At 39.3% G+C, this 26,992-nt stretch overlaps 1 protein-coding gene across 3 annotated transcripts in view; it reads left to right on the top strand.

The window, feature by feature from the left end:
- POLR3B (RNA polymerase III subunit B) overlaps positions 1–26,992 on the top strand; it is a 168,027-nt gene that overhangs the window by 39,976 nt on the left and 101,059 nt on the right. For all 3 annotated transcript variants that reach the window (XM_053661850.1, XM_037160488.2, XM_037160486.2), the window contains 7 exons: positions 8,051–8,212; positions 10,932–11,132; positions 13,240–13,402; positions 14,650–14,803; positions 18,706–18,780; positions 19,362–19,460; positions 23,436–23,563. In XM_053661850.1, coding sequence (XP_053517825.1) covers positions 8,051–8,212; positions 10,932–11,132; positions 13,240–13,402; positions 14,650–14,803; positions 18,706–18,780; positions 19,362–19,460; positions 23,436–23,563 — 982 coding nt within the window. The remainder of the gene's footprint in view (positions 1–8,050; positions 8,213–10,931; positions 11,133–13,239; positions 13,403–14,649; positions 14,804–18,705; positions 18,781–19,361; positions 19,461–23,435; positions 23,564–26,992) is intronic.

Below are 26,992 nucleotides of genomic sequence, written 5' to 3'. Positions count from 1 at the left end.
GCCGCCGCCAGCAGAGGTGTTAGCAACACGTACCGTTTCAGGCTTAATCTCTTCACCTACCTTTTCTTTTCCGGTAATGTGTTCATTATTTACTGAGTATTACTCTATTCTTTGTCTGCAAATTTTTTGTTTCTAATGCAGCTTGCTTTGTAAGGGTGAGATAGGAAACGGCACCAAAATCCGGCACCCTGGAAAGCCAGGGATTTCCACCCAGTGACAAAAGAATGCCGTCTTGACTTCAGAGATTGCCTAATCCCAGCTGTTCTGATAATGTAATTAAGGCTGCCTAATGTCTTTAATTTTGCAACCAGTTTGTGTGAAAAGGAGAATTTGGCACTCTGAAGGCTTAAACACTAAATAGCAATCTCAAGACGCCTAATTAGAATTCTCTGACATTAAGCTAATTGGTGAAACTGTATTTCAGCAGCTTAACTTCTTTATTAATTTTTTAGGATTTTCATTGAAAATCAATTGATGAGCTGTCAGCATTTTTTCCTTAAACGTAATGTGCTCTTTAGTGTTCCTGCCTTCAGCTGAAAGGCCTCGTACGTGCAATGAAAGGTATTGAGTATTATCACCAGCGTTCCATCCCTTTTCATCATTTCACTCTTGACCTACATAAGGTGGCTTATTGTGTGCCTTGGCCTTGTAGTGTCTCACTGCTCTGTGAACCGGAGAACACGTCTCTGAAAGTGAAAATTCAGGGGTGGAGAAATCTGTTAATGAGGCGGTGGCTCTGATGAGTTTGCTCGCACTTTTTACCTGTTCGGTAGCAGGAGCACTCCTGTGTGTTTGAAGTGGGGGCTACAACCAGTTCCGCTGGGATCTAAAAAAAAACCTGGGTCATAATTTGAGACACAAAAGTCTAAGTGTGAGGGACTAATTAAACTGGAGCTGAGCTTTTTTGGTGTTAAGGGCATTCGCTTTTGTGAAGAATGCTTATTCAAGTTCCTTTTGCCAGTTTCCACAGGAAGTTGCTGAAATGGGCCGCTTCCTCCCTCTCACCCCTCTGCACCTGCCTCCATTCCCAGGGCCTTTCTTTCCATGAGTGAAACTGCTAGGTCTGAGTGGGAGAAAGTATTAAGCTCTCAGAGGAGGAAGTTTTCTTTTTAGAACACTCCTGACTGGGTAAATTCAAGTCCGGGATCCTGGATTTCCTATCTGCAGAGTCGATTTTAGTAGAAAAGTGGAAGGCTGTGTCTAACTTCACAAGTGGAGTTAGGGGAAAAGCGTGATATCATATTCCACTTAGGAAATTCTTTATTCACTGATGGCTGGAGGAGAAGACTCATTTACTTTGAATAGTTTCACATTGAGTTAAAAAGCTACCGTGGGCAATAAACGTTCAAGAACATAGAATGGAATTTAGAAAATCTTTAGCTCACAAGATTTCTCTGAATTTCAGAATTCCTATTTAACTAAATAATGAGTGTGTATTTTCCTGTTTTACAAATATTAACATTTTTAAAAAGATTTTATTTATTTATCTTTAGAGGGGAAGGGAGGGAGAGAGGGAGAGAAACATCAATGTATGGTTGCCTTTTGTGCGTCCCCTGCTGGGAACTGGCCTGCAGGGAACCAGTCTACAACCCAGGCATGTGCCCTGACTGGGAATCGAACCCCAATTGTCTGGTTCACAGGCCCGTGCTCAATCCACTGAGCTACACCAGCCAGGGCCAAATATTAACATTCTTATTTATATTGTCTGGTGTCCATATACAAAAGTTTCTACAAATAGGATTGCCTAAATCTTTAACTTAACTGGAGAACATCAAACTAGTTTCCCAAATATTTGTTCATTGCATTGTATGCGAGTTGCTGGTGATCTTTATCCTGTGACTTAGTATCAAACTTTAAAATTTTTGTCTAGATTATCTAGTGGGTGTAAAGCGGCATCTCTTTCTGGTCTTAATTTGCATTTTCTTCACTCCTAATGAGATTAAACCTTTTCATATGCTTCTGGACTTCCTGTGTTTTCTTCTTTGAAATGCTGTTTTTGTTGTGTCATTTTCCTTACGGGATTTCGAGGGTTCCCCCCCCCCTACATTTTGGTTCCTAGTTTTTTTTTGTCAGTTATGTGTTGCTGGTACCTTCTCCCAGTCTGGATTCTTTTTCTTTTAAAAAAAACCCTACTTGGTGGTGTTTTCTGATGTCTAGAAGTTTATCATTTTAATTGTGGTCAGTTTTATCAACCCTGTTTTTAAATACTGCTTTTTTATATTTTAAACTTAAGTCTTTGGTATTTGTTTGTTAGCCATCTGGACCATTGGAATGAAGAAAACCATCCCATTTCAGTTGTTTTTCAAATGAATAACCAGTCCCAGCACCATCTATTACATAGTCTTTCATTTCCTCGGTGGTCTGAAGAGCCACCTGTCTGATGTGACAAGTTTTAATATGTGTGTACGTTTGTGTCTGGACTCTGTTGTGCCCACTGGTCAGTTTGTCTATGCATTCATGAGTCCATTCACTTTTTTTCAGGAGTGTCTTATCTGTTTTAGGGTCTTGGCTTTGCATATAAAGTTTAGAATTAATTTTCATTAAAAATCTTTAAATGTACAAAATTTCAAATATATACAAACATAGAGGTAGCTATTAAAGTAATATTACCCATGACTCATGTGGCTCAGTTGGTTGGGTGTTGTCCCACAAAACAAAAGGTTGCAGGTTCGACTCCAGATCAGGGTACCAGCCTGGGTCCCCTCTCAGCTGCGGCAGGTGTGGGGGGAACTGGTAGGTGTTTCTCTCACATTGTTGCTTCTCTCCCCCTCTCTCTCCCTTTCTTCCCCTCCCTCTAAAAGTAAACAAACAAAATTTTTAAAAAAGTAAAACAATATTACATTTTGAAATTTAATAGTAAGTATTAAAAGTAGAATTAGGTAATAAAATTCACCCCTAGATACCCATCCTGCAACTTCAGTTATCATCAATAGAAGTCGGTCTTGTTTCACCTCCGCCCTCTTTGACTCTTTCCCACTCCTTCCATTCCACAAATGGGGTTGTTTAAACGAAGTCAAGTCATCAATCAAATCACTTTTTAAATAAATTTATTTTTTATTTTTAAAGTTTTTTAAATTACAGTGTACATATTACTTTGTATTAGTTTCAGGTGTATAGCCTAATGGTTAGACAATCACATAGTTTACAAAGTGATCCCCAAGATATTTCTAGTACCCACCTGGCACCATACGTAGTTATAACAGTATCACTGACTGTATTTCCCATACTGTACTGTACATGCCCATGACTATTTTGTAACCACCAATCTGTACTTCCCAAACCCTTCACCTTTTCCACCAAATCCTTCAGCCCCAGCCACCATCAGTCTGTACCTACGAGTCTGTTTCTGTTTTGTTTGTTCATTTATATTGTTCTTTAGGTTCCATACATAAGTGAAATCACATGTTATTGGTCTTTCTCTGACTGACCTACTTCCCTTAGCACAATACCCTCTAGACCCATCCATGCTGTTGCAAATGGTAAGACTTCGTTTTTTTTAATGGCTGAGTGATATTCCACTGTATGTGTGCACCAGTGCTTTTTTGTCCACTTGTCTGTTGGTGGGTACTTGGGCTGCTTCCATAGCTTGGCTATTGTAAATAATACTGCAGTGAACATAGGGGCGCATGTATTCTTTTGAATTAGTGTTGTGGGTTCTTTTGGACACATACCCAGAAGTGGAATTTCTGGGTCATAAGACAGTTTCACTTTTAATTTTTTGAGATACCTCCATACTATTTCTACTGTGGCTGCACTAGTCTGCGTCCCACCAAACACATTTCTCCATGTTTTTGCCAACACTCGTTTGTCAATTTATTAATGATAGCCATTCTGACAGGTTCAATGAGGTGATATCTCACTGTGGTTTTAATTGTATTTCCCTGACGATTAGTGACCTTGAGCATCTTTTCATAAGGTTGTTGGCCATCTGTATGTCCTCTTTGGAGAAGTGTCATATATGCCCTTCATCCATTTTTTAAGTTGGAGCGTTTGGCTTTTTGGTGTTGAGTTTTAGAAGTTCTTTATAAATTTTAGATATGAAACCCTTATTAGATGCATCATTGGTAAATATCTTCTTCCATTCAGTGAGTTGTCTTTTCATTTTGATGGTTCTTTACTGTGCAAAAACTTTTTAGTTTGATGTAGTCCCATTTTTTTTCTTTTGTCTCTCTTGCCTGAGCAGATATTTCAAAAAAAAACACTACTACAAGAAATGGCTGAGATTTTTCTTCTCCCTGCCTGAGGACATGCCAACTGATTTTAAAGAGAGGAGAAGTGGGGGGGGGACAGATACATTGATGTGATAGAGAAAGATTGATTGGTTGCCTCTTGCACGCACCCCAATTGGGGACCAAATCTGCAACTCAGGCATATGCCCTGTGACCTTTCGGTTTATGGGATGATGCTCCAACCAACTAAGCCACACCAACCACAGCTGAAATGTCTGAGATTTTACTTCCTATGTTTTCTTCTAGGATTATTATGGTATGGAGTCTGACATTTAAGTCCTTAATCCATTTTGAGTTAATTCTTATATATGGTGAAAGAAAATAGTCTAATTTTATTTTTACTTTTTGCACATCTTCAATTTTCCCAACACCATTTATGGAATAGATTGTCTTTTCCCCATTGTATGTTCTTGCCTGTTAATTGACCATATGGGCATGGGTTTATTTCTGGGCTCTATTCTGTTCCATTGATCTGTATGTCTGTTTTTATGCCAGTATCATGCTGTTTTGATTACCCTGGCCTTGTATAGTTTGATATTAGGTACCATAATCTCCTCCAACTTAGTTCTTCAAGATTGTCATGATATTCAGGGTCTTTTGTCATTCTGTGTAAATTTTTACATGACTGATTCTAGTTCTGTGAAATACGCTTTTGGTATTTTTATAGGAATTGCATTGAGTCTATAGATTGCTTTGGGTAGTACAGATATTTTAACAATGTTGATTTTTCCTATACATAAACATGGTATATGCTTCCATTTTTTTGTATCTTCAATTTCACTTTTCAGTGTCTTCCAATTTTTCAAGTACAGGTCTTTTCCCGCCTTGGTTAAATTTATTCCTAGGTATTTGTTTATGTAATTCTAAATGAGATTGTTTTCTTGGTTTCCCTTTCTGGTAGTTTATTATTGGTGTATAATTTCTAGAGATTTATTTTGTATACTGCCACTTTATTGAACTTATTTATTAGTTCCAGTAGTTTTTCTGGTGGAATCTTTAGGGTGTCAAATTATTTTAATATCTCGGATAGCAAATCACATTCTGTAAATGCTTTAAAACATATCTCTAAAACATAGGACTTTTAAGAATTAAAACACCATATTTAAACCTAAAATTTTAAAAGAATGATTGCTTTAAATCATCAAGGATTCATTGTGTGTTTAAATTGCCCTGATTTCTTTATAAATACTGATGTTTTCCCTGGCTGGTGTGGCTTAGTTGGTTGGAGCATTGTCCCATACACCGTAAGGTATCATTCCCTATCTGGACACATACCTAGGTTGAGGGTTCAGTCCCTGGTTGGGGCTCAAATGGGAGGCAAGCAATCATTGTTTCTTCTCTCTCCCTTCCCCCCCTCTTTCGAAAATAAATAAATAAATAAATAGACATATAGTTGTTTACTGTGTGATTGTTCAAATAGCATCCAAACATGTCTCTTATACTGTTTGGTTGACATGTCTCTTAAATTCTTTTTGATCTGTAGGTTTTCCCTCCGTGTGTATTTGAAAAAAACTAGACCTTTAGCCTAAAGAATTTCCCGTATTCTGTGTCCCCATGTGATGGCATCCCTGTGGTGTCATTTAACATATACTGGTATATTCTCAAACATTTATCTGTCCTCTAGATTTCTTGTAGTTAAAGTCAGAGGCTAGATCCTATTCAAGGCCTTTTTTTTTTTTTTTTCCCCCTTAATACTGTGTTTGGTTATATCTGCTTCATGTGCCCCTGGAGTTGGTCACTGAGTTTAGGCGTTTGGCGCCCTGACTACCGTTATCAAGTTCCCTATCAGCCTTTCTCCTGATGGTTTTATTTAGCTGCTGCTGCTTATTATTCCTTGGTTCATTGTTTAATTAGGACATGCAAAATAATGATCATTTAATAGTTTCGTTCTCTCCACATTTTTAAGCTGGAATTTTTCAATACAAAATATTTTCCTTAGCTTCTCTTTGTCTACTCTGAGACATAATTTATAATTTATATAGAAAATGCAGATGAATACATGCTGGATTTTTTTAAAACCAGTTTGCAGAAGATCGATTTAGCTCTCTAGTTTCCTCCAGAGGTGCACAGTGAAGGGTTTTCTTTTCTTCTTTCCATCATTATAAACTGTGAACCTTTAGCATTTTTATTTAAATTTTAGAATTACTTTATTTTTTTAAAAGCCTGCTAGTTTTTTTTTCTTGAGAGCACATTTGAATTTGTATATCAATATCTAATAATACTGTCTTTTTATCCATGAACGTAGTATATCTCTCCTATTGAGATTCTCTGTAATTTCTCTCATTAATTTTTTTAAATAAAACTGTTTTTGTATATTGGCCTGTATCTTGTAAGCTTGCTGAATTCATTTATTCTGGTAGAGTTTGTTTTTTTCTTTTTTAAAGATTCTTTGGGATTTTCTGTGTGGACAAACATGTTATCTGCAAGTAATAAAACATTTATTTCTTTATTCCAACATCCATATCTTATATTTCTATTGCATCCCCCTGTTGTACTGAATGGCATCCCCAATACAGTGTTGAACAGGAATGGGCATTCTCTCTGTTTCACCAATTTTATAAAGGAAAGCTTTCGGTTTTCTGTCCTTCCCTGTGGTATCTGGGTCTTGATTTGTATCAGTACAGGCTCCTTGGCCCGAGCAGGTTTCCTGCCCTGCCCCAGGGAAAGATGGTTTTGACTTCTCCTCTTGCATCTGTCCGTGTACCTTTTCCTGAGATCAGTGGTCAGAGGCCTTTGCTGGCCTTCTTCCAGCAGTAGACCACCGTTGCTAATTACCAGGTGCATGGCTTGTGGTGGGTGCAGGGAGAGGGCCTCTTCCACCCTCTTCCTCCTCATACAGCTTTGCTTTCACCCCTCCCTCCTCTCTTAGTGCAGGAGGCCACCTTTGCCTGGGTCCATCACCTGGAGGGTTACCTGGCCCTTCTCCAGTGACTTAATGGTTGTGCTTCATGTGAGAGAAACTCCAGGGAAGTAGATTGGATTCTGGTGCTCGTTCCAACAAAGGGCTCTCTCTTGGGTCTTACTTCCTTTGATTTACTCCAGTGTTTCGTGAGCACTCATGGGAAAGAACTTGTGAGTGTGGATCCCTTGCATCTGGGGCCCTGAAGTGTTCTAAGCTTTCATGGTAGCCCACGTTTGGCATTCAAGAAGTCCTTACCATTTTAGTTGATTTCTTTTTTTGTGGCAGACATCTGCTCTGTCATGTGTCCCATCTGTCCTTGGAGAGATGTGTGCCCTTTGGCAGTTCAGTTCACCTGGCTGTTTCAACCATACTTCTCTGTCAGAGTCAAGAATTTATGATTTAGTAGTTGATTCATCTTCTTTAAAATTATGCGAGTGGGAAGGATGTTGTTTGGTGGCTTTCTGCGTGGAACTCAGATGTCTTAAGATCTCCACTTGCTTTGCAAAGCCCAGCCTTCCTTCCACCTCCACTACTCACTTATTTCATGAAATCATTGATTAATCCTGTCTCCACATAACCTTAGAGTAGGGCCTTAAACACTTTGTTTCTTTTTCTAGCACAGACTGAACTAACTCGTTTTACATTGTATTTTGGTCTCTAGAGCATTTACATCATTCCCTGCTTATGCAGGCTTGTAGAACCCAGGCACTGGTCTGAGGCCTGGAGAGTGATGAGTGAGGGTGGATCATCAAACAAAGAAAAGTACCTCTTTATCAAGTTGAATTTTGAAATATATTTTTTTCAGTTTTAAGCTGTTTGTTCATTTCATTTTTTAACAAAGTTTAATAAAAACCTAAAATGTATTAAATAAGCTAGTAATACATTTTGAAAGTTCACCATATACCTTTTTTTTCTTTAGCTTTTATCTCTTCTTTTTGAAGATTTGTTTAAAAAATTTAATTCTGAAATGAAGAAAATTGCAGACCAGGTGATTCCGAAGCAAAGAGCCGCCCAGTTCGATGTCGTCAAGCACATGCGCCAGGACCAGATCACCAACGGCATGGTGAATGCCATTTCTACCGTGAGTCCTCAGCCGCTCGTTTAGATTCTGTGAGTCAGGGCCCGTAAATCTGTTCGGTGGAGTGGCAATTTAAAGCACTATAAGAATCTAGGTGAAATGTGTGTGTGCATGTGTGTGTCTTCAAGGATGCTCACAAGTAAGACATTTGCTACTTTGAAAGATAGTCTACAGTTTAAGTGGTATCAGCATGAATTTTGTTGCTATATGACTTTACTGCCAAATTATAGTTCCTGTTATACGAGGCAATAAGGAAAAGATATACTCTTCCATAAAGGAAAAATTTTTTAGTTTCACCATTAATAGCCATTGTTTTCATGGATGTCTTTCTGTATTTTTTCCTGTAATAAACTGGATACGTAGGGTTGTTAATGATAACTTGTGTCTGTAACAGTACAAAATGTTTCATTTTATTGTAGGTTTATATTCCTCAGAGGGCTATCAGCTCTTCGCCACATGGAGATAAATTCAGGCTTTTGCAGCTGCTGTGTATTCAGGGCCCTGGCTGTTCATAAAGGGTCATCAGATAGGTTCTTGCTCCTTTTCTTAAAGTGTAACAACTATAGGTCTATCTGATAAAGTTTAGTTTACGTTTTGTGTGCCAGACATAAAATTAGTTTTATGGATGGGATTTTTGCCTCAACAAAAGACTAGTATATTGTTACATGTTAGTTCCCTTAATGAGAGAATCAGTGGCAGACCTGCTGCAGTGCTCGGCTTCAGAAATTTGCAGGGCCTGGGAACAAGCCCCTGCAGTGGCGGTTGCAGCTGGCCCTGCGGAGGTCCAGGCTTTTGTGCTTACTTAGGCACACGGAACTCTTGTGGCCCGAGTTTTCCTGACTTGAGATCCCTGGGTATTTGAAGAGAAGCCTCCAGAGACCTCTTGAACACGCTTCTGTGAGGATTACTTTTTCTTGCTTCCAGACTCGTGATTTTCAGGTCATAATAGTTGTTTTGAGTAGTTCTTTGCCCCTCAGTGATACCGCTTTACCTCCCAGAGAAGACTGCTATTTAGAAAAATCACTAGTGGCCTTGTCCTCCAGCCTGTGGGCAACCCGAAAAAGGTCAGCTTCTCTAATTCTTTGTTACCCTTAGTAGAGTATTTTCAACAAACAAATGTTCTCAGAGGAGCAGTGTTAGACCCTGTCTGTCCCCCTGCTCTCCCCTTGTAATGCCCCTGCGGAATACAAGAGCACATTCTCTGGCTGAACATCTTGGCTTTCCTCCCCACCGACTCCTCACTTGCCAGCAGCTGCTGCCTTATTTTAGTTCAGTGCAGAATATTTATTTACCTTACTCTTACTCTCTGAGCATGAATCAGTTTACGAGGCTCATTCTCATTCAAAGCATAAAAGGAGTTAATGGAAAAAGCAGTAAAGAAGTTAACTTGTGGGATAAATGTGTTTGCTTTATTCTTTGCTTTGTAATAGAGTTTCTTAGAATTTAGCTCTTTTCCGTGTTATCAAAAACTTCAAGTTTCTGAAGTGATAGACTTTCACTATAATAATGGTTAAACTTTAATTTGTGAGAGAGCACCTCAAAGTCACATATTTTAATTCAAACAGATCATCTATCTTATCTGCTTCCAAGTCCTTAGCGATTTTCCTACTAGGAGAATTTTTAATGCAGGATCCATGAGTCCTGCCCTGAAATTGAATGAAAAAATGTTGTGTTCATGATTGATGTGTAATTTTTTTTCCCACGAGAATAGTCGTAGCTTTTATCAGATTCTCAAAAGAAAAATACAGAACCACTGTGTGGCAAGTGAAATTTTTTTTGCTTTTGAATCAAAAAGATTATTGAATTATTTTATATTTTGCTTTTCTCTGCATAGTATTTTCTATCATTAACTCATGTTATCATAGATTTAAAGTTTAACAGTTCCTAACCTTAATCTTTCAGTTATCCTTGAGAATATTTAATAAGTCCAAGTAATACAACTATAAAATAATATATAGGGGTGGGCAGAAGTAGGTTTATGGTTGTTCACATAGAAACTAATACAATAATTAGTAAATAATAGTACAAGAACAAGCTTTCATGTACTCACAATTGTAAACCTACTTTTGTTCACCCCTATATTTAATGTATTTAAAACATAGAACGTAAAGTATGTTTAATGTTCAAGATATATTTCATATGGGTCTATTTTAAGATTGATGTAATAGTCACAGAGGATACATAATATTTTCAATATGAATATACATTCAGTTTTTAACTTTAATTAAGAAGCCTACAGTTTATTCATTATTCTTAATAACTGCTATTAGAGTTATTTTGGGGTTGCTATATTTTCCTCTACTTAAGACTGATTTTTGGAAGACATTCAAATAATGGCACACTCCACCATGAAATTAGCTCTTGCAGCTTTATACTAGTTTTACCTTAAATGTGTGTAGGAATTGCTACTGTTCTCCTAGTCAGCTTATTGATTCCAGTGGAAATCTCTTGTTTGGGATATGAGTAGTTCTTCAGAAAATAACTACTTTAAGGGCATCCTGAGATGATTCATAGACATGAGTAATATTCATTAAATTCCTAGAAAACCCCGGCAAGTGATCTGGCTAGATTTTAATTTTAATTGTGACATTTTGATTGCTGAATACATCATGGCTCTGATTTCATAAACATGTAATCCCTATGATGAACTTCTCAGAGTAACTTCAACATACCAGGCAATTTACGAAAGATCAAGAGTAGCCTGTCTTTCTTCTCTCTACAGGGAAATTGGTCTCTAAAGAGATTTAAAATGGACCGTCAGGGTGTGACTCAAGTACTGTCTCGCTTGTCATATATATCTGCACTGGGTATGATGACAAGAATCTCTTCCCAGTTTGAAAAAACAAGAAAAGTGAGTGGTCCTAGATCCCTCCAGCCATCTCAGTGGGGAATGCTCTGTCCTTCGGACACTCCTGAAGGAGAGGTAAGGTGCTTGAGTCTCTGTGCTGTGTCAGAGTAAGTTGGTGGGGTTCTGCTTCTGCTCCCATTCTCCCAGGCCATATATTTTTTGGGGGATCAGCCCCTTATGTGGTCAAGAAATATTAATGCAGCTTGTCAGGATGACATCAGTATCATTCCAGAATCAGCACCTACAGAAACATTTGATTTAGTATCTCACCTACATAGAAATATGGTCCAAATTTTCTGCCTTGTTTAGTTAACCCAGGAACCCAGCCATTCAACGGAGGGGAGACAGAATTTGAAGGAAAATTGAGAAACCCATCACCTTTGCTACGAGGAGCTCTTTTTAAGCTTTCCCTTATTGTTTGAGATGTCCTGAGGGGGGTCACAGTTGCATCTGCAGCAAAGCAGGAGCACACGGCCCAGACCTAACGTGGATTCCGACTCAGTTTTGCAGGATACACAGGCACTTACCTAAACACTAAACCATGGGGTTTAGAATTGTTTATTTCCATGCATCCCCTACCTCCTGTATCATGGCCATGTCTCCTTCGTGCTGACCACTGTTGGTTTCACTTGAGGGTAGTCATTCTAAATTGTAAACTTCAGGAGGGAGGGTCCTTGTTGGCCTCACCATTGCATCCCGAGCTCCTAGCACAGAGCCTTGCTCAGAGTAAAGGCTCCATAAAGATATGTCGAATGAATAAGTAAGTTAATTATGACAATAAAAGATGTAAGTTTCAACATGTAGGAATTTCCTATGACTTGGGAGAGGTGAAAAATAGGAGTTCTTGCAGGGTTATGATTCTTCAGAAAGTACCATTCTTGCCCTGGCTGATGTAGCTCAGTGGATTGAACTCGGTCTGCGAAACAAAGGGTCGCCAGTTCGATTCCAGTCAGGGCACATGCCTGGGTTGCAGACAAGGTACCCAGTAGGGGACACATGAGAGGCAACTGCACATTGATGTTTCTCTCCCACTCTTTCTCCTTCCCTTCCCCTCTCTCTAAAAATAAATAAATAAGTAAGTAAATAAATAAATAAGAAAGTTCCATTCTCCCAATTTATCTTAAACCATATGGAAATTCACACTGCTACATAAAATTATGCAGCTTATTAAATTTGCATAACTTAAACATCTTGAGCTTTGAAACACTAGATTTCCCAAAGATTGCTTCGGCTGACCCGATAATGTAACTGTTTTGTGCACCACTACAGCAGGTGGCTGTTCGGAATGGAAAATATAATCTTTACATGACACACATCTCATTGTTTTCTTTCTATTTGCCAAATTATATACTTATTTATATTTCGGTTTTGGTGGGGTTTTTTGGTTGTATAGAAGTTTAAAATTGTTATATTTTCTTTTCATTTTGAAATTATTTTAGACATGCAAAATAGTTACAAAAATAGCACAAGGAATTTCCATAACCCTTCACCCTAGCCACCTCCAAATGTGAACATCTCAGCCGTAGCATGGTTCTCAACCTCGGGAAACTCCAACTGGTAACTACTGTGCACAGCGCACCTCCTTCAGATGTCATCAGTTGTCCCACTCATGTCTTTCTCTGATGGAGGATTACACATTGCTTTCAGGTGGAAGGTCTCCTTAGTTGTTCATCTGGAGCAGTGCTTCCGTCTTTCTTTGCCTTTTATGACCAAGAAGCTTTATAGAATAGTGGTCAGCTATTTTGTGGCCTCTCATTTTAGGCCAGAAGTTTTATATTTTATGTGTCCACGTTTATCAATGCTTTCCTTTACTGCTTGTAGACAATGTCATCCTAATGACTATGATGTTCTGTTGTTGGGGAGTAACAACTTATACAGTCATTTTCTCTTGGGGGCAGCATTTATGATGCTGTCGTTATTTGCCATTTCAAATAGTCGTGTACTAAGCATTTCTGTGACTAAATCTACGTTTGTATTGTTGCTTGTTAACTTAGGACAACTTCCTGTGGGTTAAAGGGTATGTATATTTTTAAGGCTTTTGTATGAATTGCTAACCTGTCCCCTGCAAGGTTATGCTGCTTTACATTGCCGTTAACAGAAAGTGTCGAACTATTTTTAGACACGAAATGTACTTCGCATCACTAGTGTTCCTTCTTAGAAATGACTGTCTTTTGTGTTTCAGGCGTGTGGTTTGGTTAAAAACTTGGCCCTTATGACTCATATCACAACTGACATGGAAGATGGGCCCATTGTTAAATTAGCCAGTAACCTGGGAGTAGAAGATGTGAATTTATTATGTGGAGAAGAGCTCTCTTACCCAAATGTGTTTCTTGTCTTCCTCAATGGTGAGCATATTATTCCACAGGGGACCCGTTGATCCTAAACAGCCTGTGGGGGAGGGGGAGAATCTATTATCATTCATGTATTTAAAATACAAATGTACTTTAATCCTGGGCTTGGGTTGGCCTTAATTTAAAGGTAGAAAAATAGTAACAGAAACAGTTATGCCATTGCCTCTGGGCCATCCAGGTTCTGCAAGGATACAGCTCTCAGAGCCAAAGGCTAGCATAGTGGAGGCTGGCTGCTGTCCGTCCTTCTGCAGCTGCCAGCATATGCACAGTGGAATAAGCCTCGACGTGGTGCCTTTAAGTTCAAGTTAAATATGTGAGGCATTCTACAAAAATGTGCAGATCAGCCCTGACAGTGAGTTGACTTATATTCACTCACCTGATAATAGATTGTCAACAGCCTGTGGCAAGAGAGTCCCTTTCCTTCCACTCATGCCCTTGTTACTTTTTTCACCCGCCCCTTTCCACCCCCTTCAGGGTGTTCTAAAGGCTCATCAGTAAGTGTGCCTTGTTCAGTTTATTTGAGATTCGGTGGTCGGGTGCCTGCCCTCTCACCATTGTGTTCCATGTGCTCATGGTGACCACTTAGCTCTCACACTCCTCTTCCTCCCGCTCTGCCAGGCATTAATCCTTCCTCCCACTGTGCGAGGCATGGGCCAGTGAGTAGGAAAACAGGGCTGTTCACTGCCTGCCTCATTCAGTGTATTCCAGGGGCCGACACCGAGAGAGCCAGTGCTTTTCACCTGCAGCCGGTACTGGTCTGAACCCACAGGCTTACCCTGGAGGCAAATTCACTCTCCTGATTTCACAGATGATGATCACAACAGGCGATTTAATGACAGCAGTTGTTAGGTGCTAGGCAGAGTTCTAAGTGCTTTACATAAGGTCAACTCATTTAACCCTCACATTGGCCCTTTGGAAATGATAGAGCCAGTATTCAAACCCAGGGGTTTGGACCCCAGTTTATGACCCCAGCATGGTGCTGACAGATGAGGAAAATGAGACTGACTTTTCCAGGGTTGCTCTTCCATCCTCTGGTAAGGCTGGCCCTAGACCCAGGGCCCTCGGACGGCCCTTAACGTTCCACTGTGTGGCTTCTTTACAGCCCTGTCCATGGGCTGGAGGCGTTACCGGTATTTTCAAATGACTACTCACTGCTGCTTATCCTTTTTATTGAGTGTGTAATTTAAATCCTGTAGGATTTATTTTTTATTTCTCTCTTAAATATTCCTCTTTCTGCCTAGGTAACATCCTGGGTGTCATTCGAGACCATAAGAAACTAGTGAATACATTCCGACTGATGCGGAGAGCAGGATACATCAATGAGTTTGTTTCCATCTCAACAAATCTCACGGACCGTTGTGTCTACATTTCCTCTGATGGAGGAAGGTTGTGCAGGTATGAGTTGCTAAAAAGAGTCATTAAGAATCTCCTTATGTTCATTTTTGAAAGAAAGACTTTATTTTTGAATCCGCTTTAACCTCTTTCATTGTTAAGATAAATTTCATTCATTTAGCGAACACCTCATGAATATGCATTCTCAGTACTGGGGATTCAAAGATTAATGAGAGTCTCTGCCCTCAGAGAGCTCAGTCTGCTGGCAAATGCAAAATTGATACTAATAACAGCCAACTATGTTAGTAGTAAGTGATAGCCATTATTTATTATTTTAGTGGCTATATTACATGTAAGGCTTTAACTACATTCAACCCTTTATGGTTCAATTATTATTTTCATTTAACAAATGAGGAACTAGGGTTTTGTGAAACTAACTAACTTACCCAAACCTAGCTACTGGTGGAGTCTGCTTTTTACTCAAAAATCTTTAGAGTTTGTTTGACTCCAACAATTATGATTTTATCCACTACATTCTGTTGCTGTGAACTGAGTGTTGAAGGATGTGTAAGATTATAGTACTTTAAAATTTTTTTAATATGTTTTATTGATTATGCTATTACAGTTGTCCCATTCCCCCCTTCATTCCCCTCCACCCTGCACACCCTCTCCCACCCACATTCCCTCCCCTTTAGTTCATGTCCATATGTCTTAAGTTCTTTAGCTTCTATATTTCCCATATTATTCTTGCCCTCCCCCTGTCTATTTTCTACCTACCATCTATGCTACTTATTCTCTGTACCTTTTCCCCCTCTTTCCTCCTCCCACTCCCCTGTTGGCTAACCCTCCATGTGATCTCCATTTCTGTGGTTCTGTTCCTGTTCTAGTTGTTTGCTTAGTTTGTTTTGTTTTTGTTTTAGGTTTGGTTGTTAGTAATTGTGAGTTTGCTGTCATTTTACTATACATGTTTTTTATATTCTTTTTCTTAGGTAAGTCCCTTTAACATTCATAAAATAAGGGCTTGGTGATAATGAACTCCTTGAACTTGACTTTATCTGAAAAGCACTTTATCTGCCCTTCCATTCTAAATGAAAGCTTTGCTGGATAGAGCAATCTTGGATGTAGATCTTTGGATTTCATGACTTGGAATACTTCTTTCCAGCCCCTTCTTGCCTGTAAGGTCTCTTTTGAGAAATCAGCTGACAGTCTGATGGGAACTCCTTTGTAAGTGACTGTCCCCTTATCTCTTGCTGCTTCTAGAATTCTCTCCTTCATTTTAATCTTGGCTAATGTAATTATGATGTGCCTAGGTGTGTTCCTTCTTGGGTCCAACTTCTTTGGTACTCTCTGAGCTTCCTGGATTTCCTGGAAGTCTATTTCCTTTGCCAGATTGGGGAAGTTCTCCTTTATTATTTGTTCAAATAAGTTTTCCACTTGTTGCTCTTCCTCTTCTCTTTCTGGCACCCCTATGATTTGGATGTTAGAATGTTTAAAGATGTCCTGGAGGTTCCTGAGCCTCTCCTCATTTTTTTGAATTCTTCTTTCTTCATTCTTTTCTGTTTAGTTGTTTCTTTCTTCCTTCTGGTCCACTCCATTGATTTGAGTCCCAGTTTTCTTCTCATCACTATTGGTTCCCTGTGCATTTTCCTTCATTTCACTGAGTGTAGCCTTCATTTTTTCATCTAATTTAAGACCAAATTCAACCAATTCTGTGAGCATCCTGATCACCAGTGCTTTAAAGTGTGCATCTGATAGGTTGGCTATCTGTTCATTGCTTAGTTGTATTTGCTATGGAGCTTTGATCTGTTCTTCTGTTTGGGCCATTTTTTCTGTCTTATCGTGCCTGTTACGTATGAATGGTGGAGCCTTAGATGTTCACCAGGGCAGGTCAAACCAGTCGCTGGGTTTGATGGCGTATGTGGGGGCAGAGTCCAAGAGGGAACAATGGCTCTTCCTCAGCTCTCTATTGGATTTCAGTCCCCTCTGCCACTTCCCCAAGCAAACTGGGCCCTTCTGGTGCTGATTCCCGTGTGGGTGGGCTTGTGTATGTTCTAGGACCCTGTGGGTCTCGCCAATGAACTCTCCTGTGAGGCTGGGAGTCTCTCCCTGTGCCTCAACCCCCACAGGTGTTTTCAATCGGTGTTTTAAGGCTTTATTTCCCTGCGCTGGGACCCTAGGTTGCGCCGTCTGTCCTGCTCCCTGACTTCGCCTGGTTTATCTGCGTGCAAATGTGGTACCACTTGGGCCAGTTGGTCTGGATGAATGTGTCTGTTTTACTCCGTGGTTGTCCAACTTCCATACAGTTCAATTTTCTGTCAGTTCTGGTTGTTTCTATTTTCTCTTCAATTTTCTGTCAGTTCTTTTTGTTTCTAAATTGTTGTTGTCCTTGTTTTGGTTGTGCAAGGAGGCACAGTGTGTCTACCTATGCCTCCATCTTGGCTGGAAGTCTCATATTATAGTACTTGGGTGAAGGCGGGAAGGAGAAAAGGTGAGGAATGGCAAGAATAAAAAATATGGATGTGGTAAGTGCCTTGTAGGGTACCTGGCACACATCAGATACTTATTTGTGGCTAGCCTGGTTCATTTATGGGTGGAAAAAACAATGACATTTTCTAGGTTACTCTTTTTTTTAGGATTTTTCTCTTTCCTTACATGTAGTATAATATAGTGTAGCCTAAAAAGAATACTGGTTCTTACATACTTATTTAGAGGAAGGGGGAGAGAGAGAAACATCTACTTGTTATTCCACCTACCCATGCATTCATTGGTTAATTCCTGTATGTGCCCCAATCGGGGGATTGAACCCTCAGCCTTGGTCCATCACGACAGTCCTCCAACCAATGAGCTACGTGGCCAGGGCAAAATTTATAATGGTATATCACAAATCTGGCAGGAAGAATTAGAATTTACTGAGTAAAAGTGAAAGGTAACCATAGTAGCCAAATGTGGTCTCTTTCTCTACTATTCCTGCTTCTGTTATCACTTCTGAGTCCCTGAACCTGAACTCAGCGGCAGCCCTTGAAGGTGATTTCCCTCAAAAGTTCACCCGGTTCACTTTTCAGTAACTTGTACTTGTGCAGCTACTCTTAACTACTTACAAGCACTCATTAGTCTTCAAAGAGTCACTTGGATTTTAGGGTAAGGTGCATTAAGTGTCTGGTGGTCACTTGCTCCTCTGTAAGAGCTGCTTAGTCAAATAGCAACAGCCCTTGACATTTCAGTGCCACATGCCATCCTTTGTGTCCGTGTTTCCTCGTGGTGGTGAAGCCCTCGGAGGCAAATCAACACTGACAGTTACAGATTAATCTACCGGAACATGGAGACCAAAAGCTCTCTCCACCTTACGCCCACTGCATTGCTAAAAATCACCAAGTAATTCTCTGCAAGCTTACTGCCACTCTCTTTGGTCTTGTGTAGCTTTTGGTAGCCTGCCCTGTAGCCCAGTGAGACCTACCCTAAATCAAACCACTCTGAACTGTTGATATTCATCAGCTCCTCACTAGGAAATGCCATTGTAACCCTCCGTAAATTCTTCTCTGCCTGCTGACTTCATGGGTAGTAGGTCACGTATTTGCAGTGTGAAATAGGAGATGCTTTTAGTATAATGCATTTATATAGTTTTAAGATACGACACTAAAGGTTTCATTTTCTTTAAGACTTAATTGAGTATCGTTTTTGAGTTATGTTTTCATTGAGAACGAAATATCTCCTAAGCTTCGTGGGGGAGTACTGGCCATGCATGCACGTGCACACAGACACGGGCAGATGTGTGCATCCCTTTATTCGCATGTGAGAGGGAGAAAGCAGGCCTCTGCGCGCTCACGTGTAAGAATCACCTGGCGGCCTCAAGTGATTCAGAAATTAACTTGTTTATATTTACAGGTTTCTTAATTTCCCTACAGTAAACTTTTTTCCTGACTTACTTTTTCTGTTGAACTACTATGAATTTATTTTTTCCATTTCAGACCCTACATAATTGTTAAGAAACAAAAGCCTGCAGTCACAAATAAGCATATGGAAGAGCTGGCTCAAGGGTACAGGTAAATGGCCAAAGACAAAACTTTTCTGTCTCCTTAGTCCTCCCCTACACAATGTAATCAAGCAGTAGCAGCATTTTAGCTGAGCTTTTAAGAATGGTATATTTTCACTTAAAGTCTTTTGATTCCTATCCACTAAATATATTAGCCTGTTAAAAACCTGTTTTTCTCTTGGAATTTGCTTGGATACTGTAAAATATTTATCAACTTAGATCATGAGGATTATAGATTCTTGGTGTAAATTAGTGGACTGTGAAGTGTTTGTAGTGAGAGAAGGACTTTCATCAGTATGTTGATTTAGATACTGTGGGTCTCTCATCTTATGGAATTCCTAAAGTCATAAAAGACATTTTTAGAAGTGGAGACCAGATTGACAAGAATCACAGATGTTTTAGTTATTTCAGGGCTTTGTGATCATTGTATGACCCAAGAATGGCATGTTTCAAGTGTCCCAATGTACTGGCGCTCAATGGGAGAGCGGGGCGCTTGGGCCCAAAGGGAAGCCAGTGCCTTCCATTATTGCACAGAAATATTGCAATAAAGTGCTTTTTAGTAATGTGTGTGTTTCACCAATATTTTCCCAGGAATTTTGAGGATTTCTTACATGAGAGTCTGGTTGAATATCTGGATGTGAATGAAGAAAATGACTGCAATGTCGCACTCTATGAGCACACAATTAATAAGTGAGTAGGATCCATAACGACCGAAATGAAAACCTATTCTGCTTATAGAAACTGCCTTTTCTTTTCCTTTCATTTTCAATTCTTCTATTATGTGCTCTCTCAGTACTTCCGGTTACAAGTATACTATTTTATATAAGCCGTACCCATCACTTATCCCAATGTAAGACTACGGCAAAACTAGTAAGTCATATTTAGACTTCATTTTCTTTCCTATTCATTTTACACTTAGTGTATTTTTTGAAAGGAATCCCAGCTCTGATTTTGATATTTAATTGCTGCCAAAATTGAATTAACAAATTAGGATATGTAAAAGATGTATTTATATCTTTTTTATATCTTATTTATATCTTTTTATATCTAAAAAGAGGATTTTATCAATGGAGTTACTACATAGTATGTGGTAAAGATACCATTAAACTTATGGCAATACAGACACAAAACAATGGTATGTTTACAGTATTTCTTCTAGAACAGCCATATTTCTAGAAGCATTAAAAGACTTATATATAAGTTCCTGTCTGGTGTAGGTTACTGTGCATGGTACACAGTTTACCTGGAATTGGAATTTTTGCACTTATATTGTTAAATAGAGAGTTTAATACTACCAGCTGATAAATATTTGTCTTCACAAGAATGTACCTCTGTCCTGGGTGGTGTGGCTCAGTGGATTGAGTGCCACCTGTGAACTGAAATGTCACCACTTCAATTCAGGGCACATGCCTGGGTTGTGGGTCAGGTCCCCACCTGGGGATGTGTGAGAGGCAACCAATTAATGTATCTCTACCACATCAATGTTTCTTTTCCTCTCCTTCTCCCTTCCTTCCCCTTTCTCTGAATGTAAGTAAATAAATTCTTTAAAAAAAAGTACTTTTCTGTTTCCTGGTACCAGATGAAATATACTACTTTATTTTTGTCTAATTATAAGCTAGTAAATAATGCTTTCAGTCAGAAATTTTAATGCTTTAAAGATACGAATCTCTTAAAATACTATTTTTATACTTCTAATTTCAAGATTGAGGGTAAGGGAGAACCTTATATTGTAACCCTGTAAACAGCCATTCCATCTTGTCTTGTTACTAAAGCCAGAAACCTCAGTTTCAGCCTTGACTCCCCCCTTCCTCTAGACCAGGGCTGTCAAACTCATTTTCACTCGGGGCCACATCAGCCTCATGGTTGCCTTCAAAGGGCCGAATGTAATTTTAGGACTGTATAATGTAACTAGTCCTTAACGGTTAAGTGAGAGCTCGGCACTGCCGCTGGGCAGAAACAAGGTGGGGGACCAGATAAAATAAGGTGGATTTGGCCCGCAGGCCTTGTGTTTGCCACCTGTGCTCTCTACCCACATATGCCCTTAACATATTACTGGACCTTCAATCTACCTATACCTGAGGTCTTTTTACCACCTTTACAGGTCACCCGAGTCCAGGCCACTGCCGTTGCTTGCCTGGATTCTTGCAAAAGACTTGTGACTATTTTTGCACTTGTCCTCGTGCAGTTTATCTTAATAGATCAGAATGGTCACTTGTCTTCTCAAACCCCCCCAGTTGCTTTCCATCTCCCTTTAAAATCCTTACAGAGGCCTTCCAGTTCTTACACGATCTGCCCACATTGCTTCATACCTGCAACTCCTGCCTCCCTTCACTCTTTGTTTTAACCCTGGCCTTTTCAAACACCCGAGGCATGCTTCTGCCTCGACACCTTTGCACTGGCAGTTCCCTATGTCTGGAACACTGTCTCATATACCTGCATGGCTCACTCCTTCACCTCCTCCAGGTCTTTGCTCAGGTGTCACCTGCTCACTGAGATTTCCTGTTTAAAATAGAAACCCCTCCTCTGACCACTCCTTTTCACTGCTTTATTTTTCTAGTGCTAATTGCCTTGTGATAAAAGCTGTAAAATGGATATTTTATTACTTATTTATTTATGTGTATTATCTTCCTACACTAGAAACTTCATGAAGGCAGGTGTTTTTCTCTGTTTTGTTCACTGATATAAATGACTAGCAATCAAGCATCAGTATCACCAAATCACCCTGCTATTTCATACTTTCAATTCATTTTATTTTAAAAAATAGAAAAGTTTCTAAATATTATTTGATTCATATATATGACATTAAAAAATGTGGTTATAGATATAAATCTCTTAATTGCCTTTTATTGTGTTGTCTGAGTACACATAAGTAATTTATTTAACTTGTCCCCTGTTGGTGAAGATTCAGATTGTTTCCAGTTTTCCTGTTATTACCAGCCACAGGTCACTTAAGCTTAATTTGAGCTCAATTTAAGGCCATTATTGACATTCGATAGAAAGTGCCCTACTTCCTGTTCAGGACAGAAACTTATGGTTATAATTTTGAATAATTGTGTTCCTTTCTGTTTTGTAAAGGATCCAGAGAGTTTGGGCTTTGACTAGCACATGATCTTATATAAGTTGTTGTGAAAAAGGAAGGACTGTCAATGTTTACTTTCTTGATTTTCAGCTTCCAGCTTACCTCAGCCTTTACATATGAAAAAGTCATTGTTATTTACATGGGGAATGTCAGATGGCCACTATTTAAATAAAACAGTACATTTAAAACAAATTCTTCTATCCTAGGCTGTCCTGGATGTGGTATCTGTTACTTTAAGCAAAGACCTAGAGTAATTTGCTCTTCTTTCTCATTAAAATATCTGGGTTGCTTTATCATTTAGCCAAAACTAAATTTTCTGCAAAAATATATTATGAAAGTAACAAAGATTCTGACACTTAGTAGGTAAAGTCTTTCTTGGTGTTTAGTGTCTGTAGCTGAGCTCTCCAGTAAAAATATAGTGCAAGCCACATGCGTAACTTTAAATTTTCTAGCAGCCACATTTAAAAAGTAAAAAGAAACAGATGAAATTAATTTTAATAATTTCACTTAAACCAATATATCTAAAACATTATATCAATATCAATATGAAAATATTGAGATATTTTACATTTTCTTCTGTCTTCAAAACCTGGTGTTCAGTTATAACACATCTCATTTTGGATGCTGAATTTTATTGGAAATACTTGATCTGATTTCATAGCACAGTTGGAAAAGTAGACTCATAAATGTAAGTTGTTACAAACATAACTAAAAGATTTAAAATGAATGAGCCACGTTATTTAAGTTTGAGTTTTAAGATGTAAGGTAAGTAAAATTAAGTAAACCACAAAAATTCAGTTCTTCAGCTTTACTAGTTTTACTTTTCAAGTGCTTAATTAGCTGCACCTACCTAGTGGTCACGGCACTGGTCCCTGCGGCACTGTGGGGCAGCTGTTGTAAAAAGGGACACAGTCCCCTCTGAAGTGGAGACATCACTTCCTCATTAGTCTGAGTTGGAAAAGTGAAGAAAAGCAGGTTCCTGATCCATGTGGATGTTTTTTATCTGCATTTCCATATGCTCAGTTAATCATTTATTTGTGTTATTGTTAGTTAATATATAATAATACTTTCTTTTTTATATAGACATTCCATACAATTTCCCTTCCCTTGTATTTCTACAAATAATAAAAGTTTGTGTCATTAAAAAATAACTTATGTTTTGTCCTATTTTATTTATCAGTTTTACTAGCATCAAATTTTGTTATTGATGTTTCATTATATAAATTTGTCATATGTATTATATATATTTATATATAAACTTAAGTAAATTTCATTACCACATTTTCGGACTATAAGACACACCCTCCCAATTTGAGAGGAATAATGGTTGTTAGTGTTGCCGTTGAGTTCTGTTTACATTCACATTGGTGAAATATTATGCTATTTATGTTATTAAATATTTTACCACATTTTTTTGCTTCAAAATTTTTTTCCTATTTTTCTCCCCTAAAATCTAGGTGCCTCTTATGGTTGAAAAATACGGTATCTGGGTCCCATGGGGACTTAGTAATATTTTTATACCCTTTAAGCGATATTTATTTTAGTACTTGGCGCCTAAGATATCTAATTCTTAATTAACTTGCTAGAGACACCACCCACTTGGAAATCGAGCCCTTCACTCTTCTCGGTGTTTGTGCCGGCCTGATTCCATACCCTCATCATAACCAGTCTCCAAGAAACACGTACCAGTGTGCCATGGGGAAACAAGCCATGGGTAAGATTTCCTTCTTGAATTTGGTTCTAAATACGTGGATAAAAGACACATCTTCATTCACGCTTCACCAGTGTGTGGTGTTCGGTCAGACGGGGCATCAGTGACGCCTCAGGCAGCCCCGTGGCGTCTGCAGAGCTTGCACCTGCCCCGTCATGTCTGAAGGGTAAACCAAGTGGAGCAGATCTCTCTGAACTTGTGCCCTTGGCCAAACCAAGGGGACAGGAAGTAAATGTAACAATTATGAAGGGGTAAGTATGAAAGTTGCTATAAAATGTAAGTTATTAACCCAGAGAGATGAAATAACGAGCAGAAAAACTCAAGGTTGAGGGAGGAGAGGAAAAGGAAATAGAGATAAAGATGCCCAGTATGTATTAGAACAGGGCTGTCAAACTCATTCTCACCGGGGACCACAGCAGCCTTGCGGTTGCCTTCAAAGGGCCCAAGGTAATGTTAGGACCGTATAAATGTAACTATTCCTTAACTGTTAAGTGAGAGCTCAGTGCTGCCGCTGGGTAGACACAAGGTGAAGGACTGGATTCAGCCCGCGGGCCTTGTGTTGGCCACCTGTGTCTAGCACACACTTAGTAATTGTCTGGGTGACAGTCACTGGACCCATTATATCTTTGCAACTGTTCCTGTAGCTTCTGAAATGTCCAGCTCATGTCACACCAGTTTCCGGATTCGTTTTCCTATTTTGCTTCCTTTTCATCCACTCACCTATTAATTTATCTCTGTACCCCGCCTGTAATAATTATTGAGCATCATCTACGGATCAGACATTGGGGCTGGAACCTGAAAATACAGAGATGAGGACAGAGCCCTGTCCTCAAGGAGTTCACAGTCTGGTAGGAGAGACCAGCAAACAGAATGGTAATTCAATACAGTGTGGTGGATGGAGAGTTAGAGTCTCGGGGAATGAGAGCAGAACGACCACTTGAGGTTAGAGAGTAGGTTATTTCTGAAAAGCAGAATCAAACTAAATCGTCAAAGACACTAGTGTTTTTTCACAGGCATGGAAATCACAGCTGAGCAGTACACGGGAAAGTCTCGACACTTGGATGTGGCTGTGCCGTAGAGGTGCACGTATATTAATGAGTCTGGGTTTTCTCTTGAAGTGGATTCAGAGAGAATACCAAGCCAAGAGGTTTTGCTTTTAAACTTCTTTTGAAATGTGTTTTAAAGTCATTTAAATCTAATAAGTATAATAAGTTTTATTTTTATCTATGTCTATGACATCAATATGACTTATCTCTGATTTAAAGTATGATACAAGGAGCTTTGTAAACAAACAAAAAAAGCTGTTAAAAGGTTTTTACATTGACTTTGGGTAACAAGCAGAGTGAATGCAGTTAGCTCTCAGTTACCAAGAATCAGCTGCAGTTGACTGTAATAGATTAAGGAATTCTATTTCTCGTTATGGATAAAGAGTCTGTATGCTTTTCAAGTTTGTGTATTGCCCTTTCCTTGGCCATGAAGAAATAAGAAGCATGTTGTCTTGCTCCCATTTACCTGAATGATGTAATGCCTGGACAGCTCAGAACAATTCCCAGTGGGAAACTCTAAACAGCGGCTCATCAGTTTAGCCTTTCCCATTCATCCTCAGCTGCAGTAGAGGCTGATTTCCCGCTTGTGCTTCTGACTTGCTAACAAGTTGAAATATACAGTACTGAACCCTGTGTGTCATGAAAGGGCTATCACTTCTATTGGGTTTACCAAACCATTTTGTTTCATGATGTGAATCCCCGCTGAAACAATACACCTTTTGTGTAGAACCTTCAGCAGAATTAACGGAAGACTAATCACTTCATCGCTAACGCCACTCTTTAGTGTGTTTGTTTGAAGATTGAAATAGAAAGGGCTTTATCTGTCTCCACTTAGTGAATCGTTTTCCTTTTTTTTTTTTAAATAAGAGACTTGAAGGGAAGGAATAATATTTTTATTTTTGTTACTCCTCTCCCTACCCACCCTCCCCAGCCAAAGCCTTTATTTTGTGGCCCTGAGTATCTGAAACATTCGGTTAGTTACCACACACAGTTAAGCAGGATCAGTGTGTACAGAAAGCCAATTCAGTGTCTGTAGAGTTCTTTTGTAGTTTTCTGTGTGAAGGTTTTTTTCCTCGTTTTGTTTTGAGTGTCATTTGCAATTCATTGTCTGTGTTTTCTGAGGTTGGTGTATTCAGCTGCTCTGACCCTGGGTCCTGCACATTTAGCTCCTTGGATACAATCCTCTGACGTTACTGCTGACGCTGGGAAGACAAAAGCCGCTGAATATCTTAAGTAATAAAAAAAAGCCTTTGTTACTGTTTGTTATTATAAAACACCTGACTGGAAAGAAAAGCAGAGAGATAAAAGTACGTTTAAAGTTGGCACATGACATGGCCACATTTCTCTTTGGACACTGAAATAGCTGCAGAAGTCTTGACCAAGGTCTGCATGAAAATCACAAAAGAGAGAGGCCGACAGGGGGAAAAGCCCCCAGCAGAGACCCGGGTCTGTAACACAGACCTCACACTTGGAGCTGGACTTCTCTGAGTCATTTTAGTTGTGTCCGTCTTAACAGCCAATAACTCAAGTCACACTCTCTTATTTTCAGTTTGCACTGAGGACTAGCTGCTGTTCATCCATTAGTCCACGTGGAAGGTGGAGGACAGTAGCCCACAATTAATTCACTGAATATTCTAGTCAACATGGGACATTTGCTGTCTACCTGTCACTACAAACTTCTCCTATTCTACAGAGCAAAAAAATAAGTGAAAGTCCTTTTCTGTCACTGCAAAGGAGACCAAGACTAGCACAAACCAGAGACTGAAAGACTTACCTTATACATTGGAGAGGGCTGACTTGAATCCAACACAAAACATCAGCAGAGGGTGTTTCTTAAATCTAAGGCTCTTTGAGGTATTAATAAAGTTCAAGTTTCCACGCGGCATCTTACTACGCTCTTGAGTGACACCTCCCTTCCGTGGATACGGTGTTGGTTATGACAGGGTTCAGAGCAAGAATCAGGGAGATGCGTGTGGAAGTGGCAAGGTTTCCAGGTCACTCGGTGCCATGACTAAAGGCTGTGGGTCAGAGCTGCACCGTACACACTGCCGGCACCAGACACCAAGTTCTCACGAGTTACGCTTTCATATCTGCTCATTTTATGAGTTGGCAACCCTGTAGTGGAGCAATTTCTCCTGTTTAACAGTCTTTCGGCCGTCATCAGCTCTGTTAATAAATATGCGTCACATACCTCCCCTGGTCTTGGCTGCTTCTCCGCAGTTCTTCCCCTTCGACTCCAGATTGCTAGGACTTTTTTTTTTTTAACTCAGGAGCTAATGCATCTTCTGTTTTTGTTTTTGTTTTTGTTTTTGTTTTCAATAGATTCTATTCCTAAACAGATAGTTTCCTCTTTTGTATTTCCCACTTAAGAGTAGTATGGGATGTA

The sequence above is a fragment of the Artibeus jamaicensis genome, unplaced genomic scaffold (genome assembly GCF_021234435.1).
Source record: "Artibeus jamaicensis isolate MK-2021 breed Jamaican fruit bat unplaced genomic scaffold, CSHL_Jam_final contig_233, whole genome shotgun sequence".
Classification (NCBI taxonomy): domain Eukaryota; kingdom Metazoa; phylum Chordata; class Mammalia; order Chiroptera; family Phyllostomidae; genus Artibeus; species Artibeus jamaicensis.
Note: the sequence above shows the minus strand (reverse complement) of the source record. Positions and strands in the feature narration are given on the sequence as shown.